This window comes from Marmota monax, unplaced genomic scaffold (genome assembly GCF_021218885.2).
Source record: "Marmota monax isolate L192 unplaced genomic scaffold, Marmota_monax_Labrador192_F-V1.1 WCK01_AAM20220418_F8-fsc00030, whole genome shotgun sequence".
Lineage (NCBI taxonomy): Eukaryota > Metazoa > Chordata > Mammalia > Rodentia > Sciuridae > Marmota > Marmota monax.
In genome coordinates, this window is record NW_026691988.1 from 4,796,372 (window position 1) to 4,808,772 (window position 12,401).

A 12,401-nucleotide genomic window follows, 5' to 3' on the forward strand; every position below is an offset into this window, starting at 1 on the left:
TAAAAGAGGAGCAAAGTTTATTAGAAGGGATAGGAAATGGGAAAATGGGGACACACTCAAGGGACATTGTCGGTCCTCTCAGAAACGAGAAGTATGATGTTTTAGTCAGCTTTTTGGTTTGTTTGTTTGTGTGTGTTTTTTTTTTCCCCACTGTGACTAAAAGAATAGTTTTAGAAGAGAGGAAAAAAAAGGCTTATTTGGGGGCACACAGAAGAGGTCTCGGTTCATAGAAGGCCAACTCCATTGCTCTGGGCCTGAGGTGAAGTAGAACATCATGGCAGAACAGTGCGGCAGAGAAAATTGTTTCAGAATGTCACACTAGGAAGAAGAAAGAGAGAGAGTGAGCTCCCCTCACCATGAAAAAAAAATATAAACCACAAAGGCATGCCCTAATGGGCCGCCCCCCCTCCTTCATCCACTCCCTAACTGCCTACAGTAACCACCCAGTTAATTCCTACCAAGGGATTAACACACTGATTAAGTTAAGACTCTCATAACCCAATCATTTCACATCTAAACTTTCTGCATTGTCTCACATATGAACTTTAGGGGAGCACCTAATATCTAAACCATAATGAAAGCATGCCCCTTCTGCCCTCTAGTTTTATTGGGGGTCCCAGGGAAGTTTCCAGAGAATCCTGCCCAGGTCCATCTCTTGACTTTTGACTGACAACAGGATTGCATTAGACTTCCAAGTCTCTGCTGTACACAGTAAATGTCTGATGGAACTCTAGGTCATTTTGTCCCATGCTGACCAGTTCTAATTGAAACCTGTTCTGACAGATTTTATGATTAGAGGAATTATCCTTGTCTCCTGGCATTCTGGAACCTGGTCTTTGTAAGGATCACAAACATCTCCCAAAGATAATTTCTGTTGTTCTTATTGCCATTTCTGGCCTGCATTTCTTCAGCAGATAACAGGTTGTTATTAAAGGAATATAACATTCTATTGATGTAAGCCAGACAGGGCTGCAGGTAAATTGTTTTTTTAAAAGAAAGCATGTCGGGGTAGGCGCAGTGGCCAGTTTATAGAAATATCCCGCTACCTTCATGTTTCCACTGCTCACATCTGAATCCTGTCACACCCAGTGATCTGAGTCTCACAAAAGAAGAAACATCTCTTGGAACCATGCCTCTGACTAATGGAAAAATGCCCAGGCTTTAGCCCACTAAGGCAAATCAAATCAATAAAGCTCACATCCCCCTCTGTTTGGAGAGGTGGCAGGTCCCTTGATCAGTGTCCCAAGCAAAGTAATGCAAAGCCCTATCTGCCTTTCTTTTCTGCCCCTACGTCCCACCATTTTGCACCATATGGTGGGGGACAGGCAGAGAGGGAGGATGGGACGTATTATTGTGGTAGGACTGCCACAACAAACAACCACAGACTGGGTGATTTAAGCAACAGAAATTTATTTTCTTATGATTCTGTGGCTTAGAAGTTGAAGATCAATGTGTTAGTAGGTGTGGTTTCTCCTAACGCTCTCCTTGGCTTTCAGGTGTTCACAGTCTTCACCTGTGCATGTCTGTGTCCTTATTGACTCTTCTAATATGAAAATGAGTCATATTGGATTGGGGTCCACCTTAATGATCTCATTTTACCTCTTTTAAGACCATATTTACAAACACAATCACATTCTCAGATATGAGGTGTTAATGACTTCAATTTATGAATTTTTGGTGACATATTTAGCCCATAAGAAAACTGAAATTTGATGTTTATGTAAATAATAAACACAGCAAACAAATAAAACCATTGAAAATCTTAAGCAGAACTGAGTAAGAGATATGTTATAATAAAAGTGGCAAGATAATTTTGTAATGGTTTTATTGTGGGTTTGGTTTTTTTAAAATATTTTTTTTAGTTGCCAATGGACCTTTATTTATATGTGGTACTGAGAATCGAACCCAGTGCCGCACACATGCTAGGCAAGTGCTCTATCACCGAGCTATAACCCCAGCCCTTGTTGTGTTTTTTAACCATAATTTTTATTTCTTTTGCATAAAACATTCATGATATTCATTTGGCACAAACAATCCAGTTCCTAGAAAGACCAAAATTTAAATACAGACAAATTTTATAGGTAGATATTAATAGATATTATATTAATCTTACATAATCTGCTGTGTGTGTTTGTCTAAATAAAGAGAAATATTAGTCATTTACTTATACCAGAGACCACTGTTAGCAAAAGCTATTTTTAAAATTATCCCAAATAAAAGAGAAAATTCTACCAACATAATGAGAACACAATAGGTATTATAACTACTAACATTATTTTTACTGAATATGTTGAGAGGTCAGGTGACCCATTTGATGCCAAATCCTTCTCGTACACCCTCCCAAAGAGAGTGACCGTTAACAGAGGTCCAGATGTTGGCTTCAGGCTAAACAAACGTCCATCACTTGACACCTAATGAAAACAGAATAGCACACAAGGTCAACCTTTAAGTCATATAATTCCACAACACTTCTAAAATACAGTACAACTGAATGAAGAAATTTTTTTTTAAATACTGGCTGAATTTTGTTTCATTAGAAATATTTGAAGGCCTGGGGTGTAGCTCCCTGGTAGAGTACGTGTGCAGCATGTGTGAGGCCCTGGGTTCAATCTCAAGCACCACAAAAATAAATAAATAAATAAATAAATAAATAAATAAGAAGAAACCTTAGAAATATTTGAAATGTTGTTTGTTAAACATAAATAAATGGAAGCTATGAAACTGGCACTCGTTCATTTATTATTGAAATGTCTATTTCAATTTGTTAAAATTAACTTACCTGAGGAAGTATTTGTGAGTTAATAAACATAAAACAATGGATTTGGTAGTATGTAAGAGACAGATCTAGTCCTCTCCAACAAAATAAAGATTGTTGCAAATGGTCAGTAGTGATTGACCCATGGGAAGTTTGAAATGAACATCAATCATCCCCTGCCACTTATCACAGTCTCCTAGCCTCTGTATGGTCCTCCCTCACCCTAGAAGTTGTTTCTGCCTAGAAAGGGGAGTGAGACGGGAACCTATAGGAAGCATCAATGGAATAATGTGGCTGAGAAGAACACTGGCAAAGCAAGCAATTTTTTATAAATTTTAAAATTTTTGCTTCCTTGCCAACATCAGCCACTGATGAATTCTCTCTTCTTCAGCTTTTTTTCTTTCCTTTCTGCCTATTGTCACACCAGATCTTGACCCATACAACTGGAAAGATTCCCTTAAACTTCCCTAGGCCATCAGTCCCCAGAGATCCAAAGGGACCTGTGGTAGGACTGGTCCTGCACTCTTCTTGTTGAATATTCTTCCTAATCAACAGAGCTTAAATAGTCCAGTTTTTTTTCCCTAGAACTCCTCAAATGAGATTTCTTTCTTTATTTTCAAGGACACACATTATTACATTAAGAACTTCCAGGTAAGAAATTCAGCCCGCTCAGTATCCTTTGTGATCCCCCAAATAACCATACCTTTTTCAAATGGAGACTTTTATGGTTTTTGGAGGCACTTGGGGGTTTTGAGGTCAAAAAGTACTTCCTCTTACATGAAATTAATTGGCAATATCAAGCAAAGATTGTTACCTGAAATTCTTTAGGTGCAAGCTGAACGTCACTCAGCAATACCTCAGGGAAGACATACTGGGTTCCGAAAGTGCCACTGAGGGAGAACGATTCAAACCTAGTGGAAGCTGTGTCAACTGAACCACCACAGGTGTGCAAGTCAGTGGTTTCACATTTCAGCAGAGTACAAATCTAGAGAAGTAATGCAAATCAAGAGGTTATAGAAAGTCGTGATGCACATGTAATTAGCTTTCTCTAATCATTGCACAATGCTGAAACATCATGTTATACACCACACAATGCTTACATGTTAGTCACATTTTAATATAGAAGCAGAAAAAATTTTAAATGAATTGGTTAGTTTAATGCTAGCTGCACTAAAAATAAAAAGTCATAAGAAAGTCATTTGAAATACTCTGTACTTCAAAAATAACTGTGCCCCCTTAGTTGGCAAAAATAATGTGTTTCCTCATAGAGTTGTCATGTTTATTTCTGAATAATGAATAGCTAATGTACCCATCAATAAGATAAGGACTTTAGGTTCCAGTGCTTCCTGAAATTTGCTGTTGAACAGATAACCACATAATACGAAAATCAAATCTTTGACCATGAACAACTATATCTTTATTCTTCAAGTTAGCAATGTTTTCAATTATCAAGAATGTTCCATATTTTAAAAATATTTAATCTCAACACTAGTGAAGCTTCTTATTGCTTATTTCACATGATGAAAAAAAAAATAGGGTTGTAATGAGCTGCAAAGTTGATCTAGAGACAACCTCCATAATCCAGAAATGTCATGTCTTTTATTTCCGAACACAGACTGAAAAAGTCAGTTAAGTTCTTCTCCCACTATATGACATGGTCATTTCAATGTAAAAATCTAACTATATAACTAATTTCACCATGCAGAGGGAACATTCCCTCTAGGGGGATTCACAGTCACTTAACTCTATCTGCAGCATCTTCCAAACCAATATCATTTCTTGCCTGACTGAAGCATTAGTCTCTAACTGGTCTCCCTAATTTGCATTTTGGCAGATAGAAGGCAAGCACTTCAAAGCAAGTGTTAAGTGTCTTTCATGTTAAGATGAGAGACAAATAATTTTCAAGTATGGGAGAATGAAAACACACTTCTATTTTGTTCCCTTAAAATCCTATTAAAAAAAACACTAATTTTTTAAAAACAAGAAAATCCTTTGAAATCCTATAAAACCAACATTAATTTTTTAAAAAGAAACAAAAGGAAGGAAGTATAGAAAACAGGAGGACTGACCATAGTATAGCTTTAGAATCTGCATTTGATGCAAAAAGTGGTTACTAACTGACTCAACAGACCTCTGAAAGCCACATCCTAAACTGGCCAGTGGCGAAAGGCAAGAATCAACCATCTTCACTTCAGAATGCCCAATAGATTGTATCACTGGAACCTAGGTACTAGGTACCTCAAGTGTGCATAAAGTTGTGGGGGCCAAATTAAGGAAAATTAGTAGCAAGTTGTGAAGAATGCCTTAGATACTAAGATAGGCCACATTCCCTCCCCTACTCTGGTAAAAGTTTGGGAATTTATTTTCAGAGAGATAAAGCAGATGGTTTTTACAGGGAGGTATGAAAGATGTGGTTAAAAGGGATTATATGAATGAATCACAGTGAATATTTGAAACATCTCCCTCAGCCATTCCCCACAAACACCTTGCAAAGTCATTTCCTTGAGATGGCTCCAATGCAATTATTAATTTCAGGAGAAACAAAGAGGAAAATAATATGCAGCCAACGCTTCCCTCTGAATATTTGCATAGTCATAGTAATGCAAATAAAAGTATAGTGGAAGGATGGCAAATGGGATGCAGGTAGAATGATGTAGCAAAGCTAAGTGTTCATCTACCAGAGCAGAATATAAAAGATAATAGCTAAAAATGGTGAATTTTAAAGAACATAAGTACTATTAGGAAACATGAATTGGATTGTAATAAAAAAAATGAGTCAACTTCTCTCTGAAAAAGGGAGCTAGGTGGATTATGGATGACACAATTGTTTTATCACATTTTTTTAGTGCTCTTCATCTTCTTAACTATGTGCATGCAGTACTTTCTTGAAGATAAATGAAAAAAGAAAAGAGAATGAATCCACGTGGCCAGGTGCAGTGGCAGACGCCTATAATCCCAGCAACTTGGGAGGCTGAGGCAGGAGGATCACAAGTTCATGACCAACCTCAACAACTTAGCAAGGCCCTAAGCAACTTAGTAAGACACTGTCTCAAAATTTTACAAAAAGGGCTGGGGATGTGACTGAGTGGTTAAATGCCCCAGGTTCAATCACCAGTACCAAAACAACAACAACAAAAAATAATCATTTTGGAAGTAAGACATAGAAAGACTTAGATATGGGAAGAAATGAAGGGATAACAGAATTTATTCCTTCATTTAATTAGGACTAAAATTTATGAATAAAACATAGCAGTGGTGTATAGAAATATAGAGAAGAGTAAATTCCAGAAAAAACAACAGCTAAAATATTGACAAGTATTTGCCCCCTGAAAGGGGGAGGAGGCAGACTCAAAAGTGAACTAGAGTTTCATAAACCTCCAGTGCTATTTGTCTTTTTAATTATGCCCATGAATTACTTTGATTAAAATTAGTGAGGTAGGGAGGGCTAGAACCAATCCAGGAAATAAAAAGGGACAGGACATCCGGCATATGAAAAGGACTAAGGGAGGAAAGAAATTGAATAGGCAGCTACTTGCAATGTGGTTGGTATTGAAACCTGGTGGTGTTGCTCTGGTGATGGAAAGGATAGGTTGCGGTTATTTTTATTGGTAATACTACTAATAAAATAAACATTTATTAAGGACTTTTTACATGCTGATCTTAATGCATAACATGAATTTATTAAATCAAACTTCCTCAAAACCCTATAAAGAATTGTCTCAGAAAAAAAACACCATATGAGGACTAAAGGCAGAAGGTGCTGAGAGACCCAAGAAAGATCCAGAGAATATGCTGTTTTGTCATCCTTTCTGCAGGACTAGGAGAGGTTCCGCAGTAGTGTACTCTAAGTTTGCAGGTACTTTTCCTTTGCAGCATTTGTCACAACTAAAACTAATTAGTAATTTTCTTTATTTTCTGTGCAATGACTGGCTCCCCTTAGGCTTAAGGGGATTACAGCCCTCTTACTCTTCTTAACATCCCCATCCTCTAGCAAGTGCCTAAATATAGCAGGCATTGCATAAGAATTTGGTTGAAGACAGTGAGTCCACATATTATAGGTGAATAGCTAGAGACTTAAGGAAGTTGAAGAGTTGGCTCGAAGCCAGGTGGCTACAATGTAGTGAGTCAGAGATCACCCAGGATTTTACTTCATTTTTTCTTTTCCATTCTTCCTTCTCCTTCTTTTTCTCCTCCTTTTTTTATTTTTAAGTACTGAGGATTAAACCCAGGGGTCCTGAACCACTGAACCATATTCCCAGTCCTCTTTATTTTTCTTTTTAAGACAAGGTCTCACTAAGTTGCTTAGGGCCTTGCTAAACTACTGAGGCTGACTTTGAACTTCCTCCTGCCTCAGGCTCCCAAGCCACTGGGATTACACGTGTACCACCACACCTCACTCACCCAGGATTCTGATACCAAAATCTATATTCTCAATTTGCTAATCAAACTTATGCATTTTAGTTTTGTTTTTTAGCAGAGTTCTTGGTCCCTAATTCCTTACACTGTTGGAGGACTGTCACAGTGGAGGGAGGTTATAGAGGGAGGGTACAGATAATAATTTAAAGAGGAAAAACTCCCTTGGTAAAGGTAATTAATTTCTTTCATTTGCCTATTCCTTTTTCATTGAATTGCTAAATAATTCTTTAAAATATGTAGGCTGCTCCCTCTCCCACTCTTTTCTAGCAACTGCTCCAAATCTTTTCTTCCTTCAAAGACTTCTTCAAGTCGTTTATCCAACCTTTTACCACTTTAGAATTCTTCTTTAGAATGCCACCACTTCCTTTTCTGCCCACATCCTTAAGTCTTACGAAATTGTGTGTATTTACCAAAGAATACATAGAAAATTTGTGAGGCAATATGGGGGTTTATTTCATGCTTACCTCTTTGTCTTTTTCTTCTTTCCCTTAGTTAGGAAGTAGTTTTTAGTAATACCAGAGATTTTTTCCTAGCATAATATAGCATCGCAGACTATGAAAGATTATCAATATCACACAATACCAAAGTTCCTTATCTTCAACACCAATATCCAAAATTTTTTGAAAATAAGAATTTTTAATAAACCATTTGGCATTAAAACCAAAGTGGAATTAATTAAACTCTATAATCTAGTTATTGAGGCTATTTAAGGTGAATATTACCATGTTTTCCAACAGCTAAACTTATATGCTTGATGCTGGGTATTGTCCCAGACTCCGTTGGCTATATGTTCACAAGAAATAGTCTTTGTGAAATTAGAAATTTCCAAATTCCAAAATGTGTGGTACCAGCAGAGGTAGCTACCCAGCAATAACAACAGAGAGCTCAGTTTTACTTGACAGAGCCAACCCATTACCCAACATTAAGAAGGGATTTCTTGATGATCCAAGATTATAGACCAGAGGGAGGCAGCATTCTGTGCCGCTCTGTGACCTGGGACTCAACCAGTGAGAATACTATTTCTCTATGAGTGATATTCCTGCTCCCTCTCAGGAATCACAGTCACCATTCCCATGCAGGGCTCCAGGCCTCAACGTCAGAGTAGGTCTCCCAACTACTTGCCCATGCTGGACTACCAAGTGCCCAAGCAGGACCATAGGCATCAGCACCCATGCAGAACTTTTGGCCACACACCTGAACAAAAATCCCAGATGCCACTTCTACGCAGGATACCCAGCAGCTACCCACGTGCAAGAACTCTGGCCGCCACTCCTGTGTGGACCCTCATCTACCAATGTGGGGCTCCCCCAGTGGCCTCCATCTTGGGACTCTGCAGCAACAGAGATAGTCCCCTACAAGCGGTGCCTTGGCCTGCCTGCACCAAAGAACTTCACATAGGCTCTTCACACAGCTGAAACCACACACTGCATGCCACGGAGCTCTCTCTGAACACATCGTCCATGTCCAACGCTATCACTGGGATACCCCCATCCCACCTGACACCCCATCACTGAAAGCAGATGCCTCCATCTTGGAGCACCATCATCACCGTCTTTAGTGGGAGCAACTCCCAGTTTGTAACTCTGCCTTGGCAGGTACCCAGTTTCTTTTCTTTCTTTTTTTTTTTTGTTATTGTTGGTTGTTCAAAACATTACATATTTCTTGATATATCATATTTCACGCTTTGATTCAAGTGGGTTATGAACTCCCATTTTTACCCCATATACAGGTTGCAGAATCACATCAGTTACACATCCATTGATTTACATATTGCCATACTAGTGTCTGTTGTGTTCTGCTGCCTTTCCTATCCTCTACTATCCCCCCTCCTCTCCCCTCCCCTCCCCTCTTCTCTCTCTACCCCCTCTACTGTCATTCATTTCTCCCCCTTGTATTATTTTCCCCTTTCCCCTCACTTCCTCTTGTATGTACTTTTGTATAACCCTGAGGGTCTCCTTCCATTTCCATGCAATTTCCCTTCTCTCTCCCTTTCCCTCCCACCTCTCATCCCTGTTTAATGTTAATCTTCTTCTCATGCTCTTCGTCCCTACTCTGTTCTTAGTTACTCTCCTTATATCAAAGAAGACATTTGGCATCCCCCCCCCCCGCCCCCGCTCCCCAGCAGCTGCTAACCTGGCACAGTGACACCTTGGTTACCTTCACCACCCTGAGGGCAGAGATACCAGCTAACAACAGATGACCCCACCTACTGGATGAAAGGGGAAGCAGGAAAGATACTGATCTTCAACCAAATCAAGCCTTGTTTCTTTGAGATTTTTTTTCTTTTTTTTCTTCTCCTTTCCTGTTATCCCACATTCATACCCCCAACACATGTGAAACCAAGTACTTTGCATGAATTAGGATTTTGAGGTCTGGGACTTCTGAATAGTATATTACAGTTGTGTTGTATATTCTTGTTTTTTCCCCCACCAATTTTTACTATTTTAACTTTTTTTTCTGAATATATATCTGTGTTTGTTTTATGTACTATACTGTCTTCCTTCTTTCTTGTCTACCCAAAATTACTTCCTCTCTATTCTCTTCTACTAACCTTCTTCTTTTTTTTTCACTTTAAAAAATGTTGTTATTAGTGCTTCCTAGCTATCCATGATAATTACTAACCTTCTTCTTTACATTTCTCTTCCACACTTCCTAAGATACAATAACTCTATAACCTCACCTCCTACCTCCTCAGCATATCATCCTACATATTGCTCCCCATTCTTTGTCTACCATCAGAAACTGTAAACACTTTTACAAACCTACTGATTATATTGTAGATAATAATTGAATTCACCATTTCTGTACATTGTGACCCAACTGTAAACATATTTATAGCAACTAATTGTTTCTAAGGCTGTATATTGATTATATTGGAATTTGTTAACACTGTCCTTCACCTCAAAGGATAAGTATTGGAGCCCCACTGAGACACTATAAGCCTGTAGGGTAAAAATGGTAATGGCTCAGATTCACAGTACTAGAAGGGAAGACATAAAAGAAATATGAAAAGACAAGGTAAGAAAGTGCACCAAATAAATCAAAATACCACATTATTAGAATCCATGGCCAGAATAACACAAGAAATTACAAAGAAGGAGTTCAGGATGTACATAATTAAAAAGTTCTGTGAATTAAAGGATGACATAAGAGAGCAAATACAGGCAGCAAAAGATGATCTTGACAAAGAGCTACATAAATAAATACAGGAAGCAAAATATTACTTCAATGGGGAGATAGAGGTTCTAAAAATAAACAAACCGAAATCCTTAAAATGAAAGAAAATAAACCAAATTAAAAGTTCAAATTAAAAGCATTACCAACAGATTAGACCACTTGGAAGACAGGACCTCAGACAATGAAGACAAAATGTATAATCTTGAAAAGAATGTAGACCACACAGTGAAAATAGTAAGAAATCATGAGCAGAACATTCAAGAAATATGGGATAGCATAAAAGACCAAATTTAAGAATTATTGGGATAGAAGAAAGCATAGAGTTCCAAACCAAAAAATGAACAATTTATTCAATAAAATAATATCAGAAAATTTTCCAAACATGAAGAATGAATTGGAAAACCAAATTCAAGAGGCTTACAGAACACCAAATGTACAAAATCACAACAGATCCACACCAAGATGCATTATAATGAAAATACCTAACATACAGAATAAGGAGAGAATATTAAAAGCCACGAGAGAAAGGAACCAGATTACATATAGTTGGAGAACAATTAGATAATGTACAGGTTTTTCAAACCAGACCCTGAAAGGTACAAAATCCTGGGAAAACATATATTAAGCCCTGAAAGAAAATGGATGCCAACCAAGAATCTTATATCCAGCAAAATTACACTTTAGATTTGATAAGAAATAAAAACCTTCAATGAAAAACAAAAGTTAAAAGAATTTACATCTAGAAAACCTGCACTACAGAATATCCTTAGCAAAATATTCCATGAAGAGGAAATAAAAAACAACAATGACAATCAACAGAGGGAGGTACTACACAAAAGGAAAAAGTAATCAAATGAGCAACCAAGTCAAGTTAAATAACAAAAATGGCTGGGAATACAAATCATGTCTCAATAATAACCCTGAATGTTAATGGCCTAAACTCACCAATCAAAAGACATAGACTAGCAGATTGGATTTTAAAGAAGACCCACAATATGCTACCTTCAGGGGACTCATCTCATAGGAAAATACATCCACAGACTGAAGGTGAAAGGTTGGGAAAAAATCATACCACTCACATGGACTGCAAAAGCAAGCAGGGATTTCCATCCTCATATCAAATAAAGTAGACTTCAAGTTAAAGTTAACCAAAAGGGATAAAGAAGGACATTTCATACTGCTCAACAGAACCAGACACCAACAAAACATGACAATTATAAATATATATGCCCCAAATAAGGGAGCAAATTCTTCTCAATTCAAGAGTCAAATTGACCACAACACAATAATTTTGGGTGACTTTAACACACCTCTTTCACAACTGGATAGATCTTTCAAACATAAGTTGAAAAAAGAAACTATAGAACTCAATAATAAAACCAATAACTTAGACTTAACTGACATATATAGAATATTTCATCCTTCAACAAGCGAATATACTTTCTTCTCAACAGCCCATGGATCCTTCTCTAAAATAGACCATATATTATGCCAGAAAACAATTCTTAGCAAATACAAAAAAGTAGAGATAGTACTCTGCATTTTATCAGATCATAATGGAATGAAATTAGAAATCAATGACAAAATAAAACATAAAAGCTACTCCAACACCTGGAAACTACATAATATGGTACTGAATGAACAATGGGTTGCAAAAGACATCAAGGACAAGGTTAAAAAATTCTTAGAGGCAAATGAGAACACTGATACAACATGTTGAAATCTCTGGGACACTATGAAGGCAGCACTAAGAGTAAAGTTCATTGCATGGAGTTCATTCCTTAAAAGGAAAAAAAGCCAACAGATAAATGACTTAACACTAAATCTCAAAGCCCTAGAAAAGGAAAAAACAAATCAACACCAAAAGCAGAAGACAGGAAATAATTAAAATCAGAGATAAAATCAATAAAACCAAAATAAGTTGAAAAAACAAAAAGTTGGTTCTTCAAAAAGATAAATAGAATTGACAAAACTTACCCATGCTAATGAAGAAAAGGAGAGAGAAAACTGAAATTACTAACATACATGATGAAAAAGGAAATATCCCAACAGA

At 37.3% G+C, this 12,401-nt stretch overlaps 1 protein-coding gene across 2 annotated transcripts in view; it reads right to left on the reverse strand.

Moving 5' to 3' along the window:
- Vnn1 (vanin 1) overlaps window positions 1-12,401 on the reverse strand; it is a 27,446-nt gene continuing 15,045 nt past the window's right edge. Inside the window, exons 6-8 of one of the 2 annotated variants that reach the window (XM_046449688.2) lie at window positions 3,570-3,740; window positions 2,272-2,411; window positions 1-318 (exon numbers count right to left, since the gene is read on the reverse strand). In XM_046449688.2, coding sequence (XP_046305644.1) covers window positions 306-318; window positions 2,272-2,411; window positions 3,570-3,740 — 324 coding nt within the window. In that variant the 3' untranslated portion in view covers window positions 1-305. Of the gene's footprint in view, window positions 319-1,390; window positions 2,412-3,569; window positions 3,741-12,401 lie in introns of those variants that run through there. The other variant, XM_046449681.2, reaches the window with a different exon arrangement.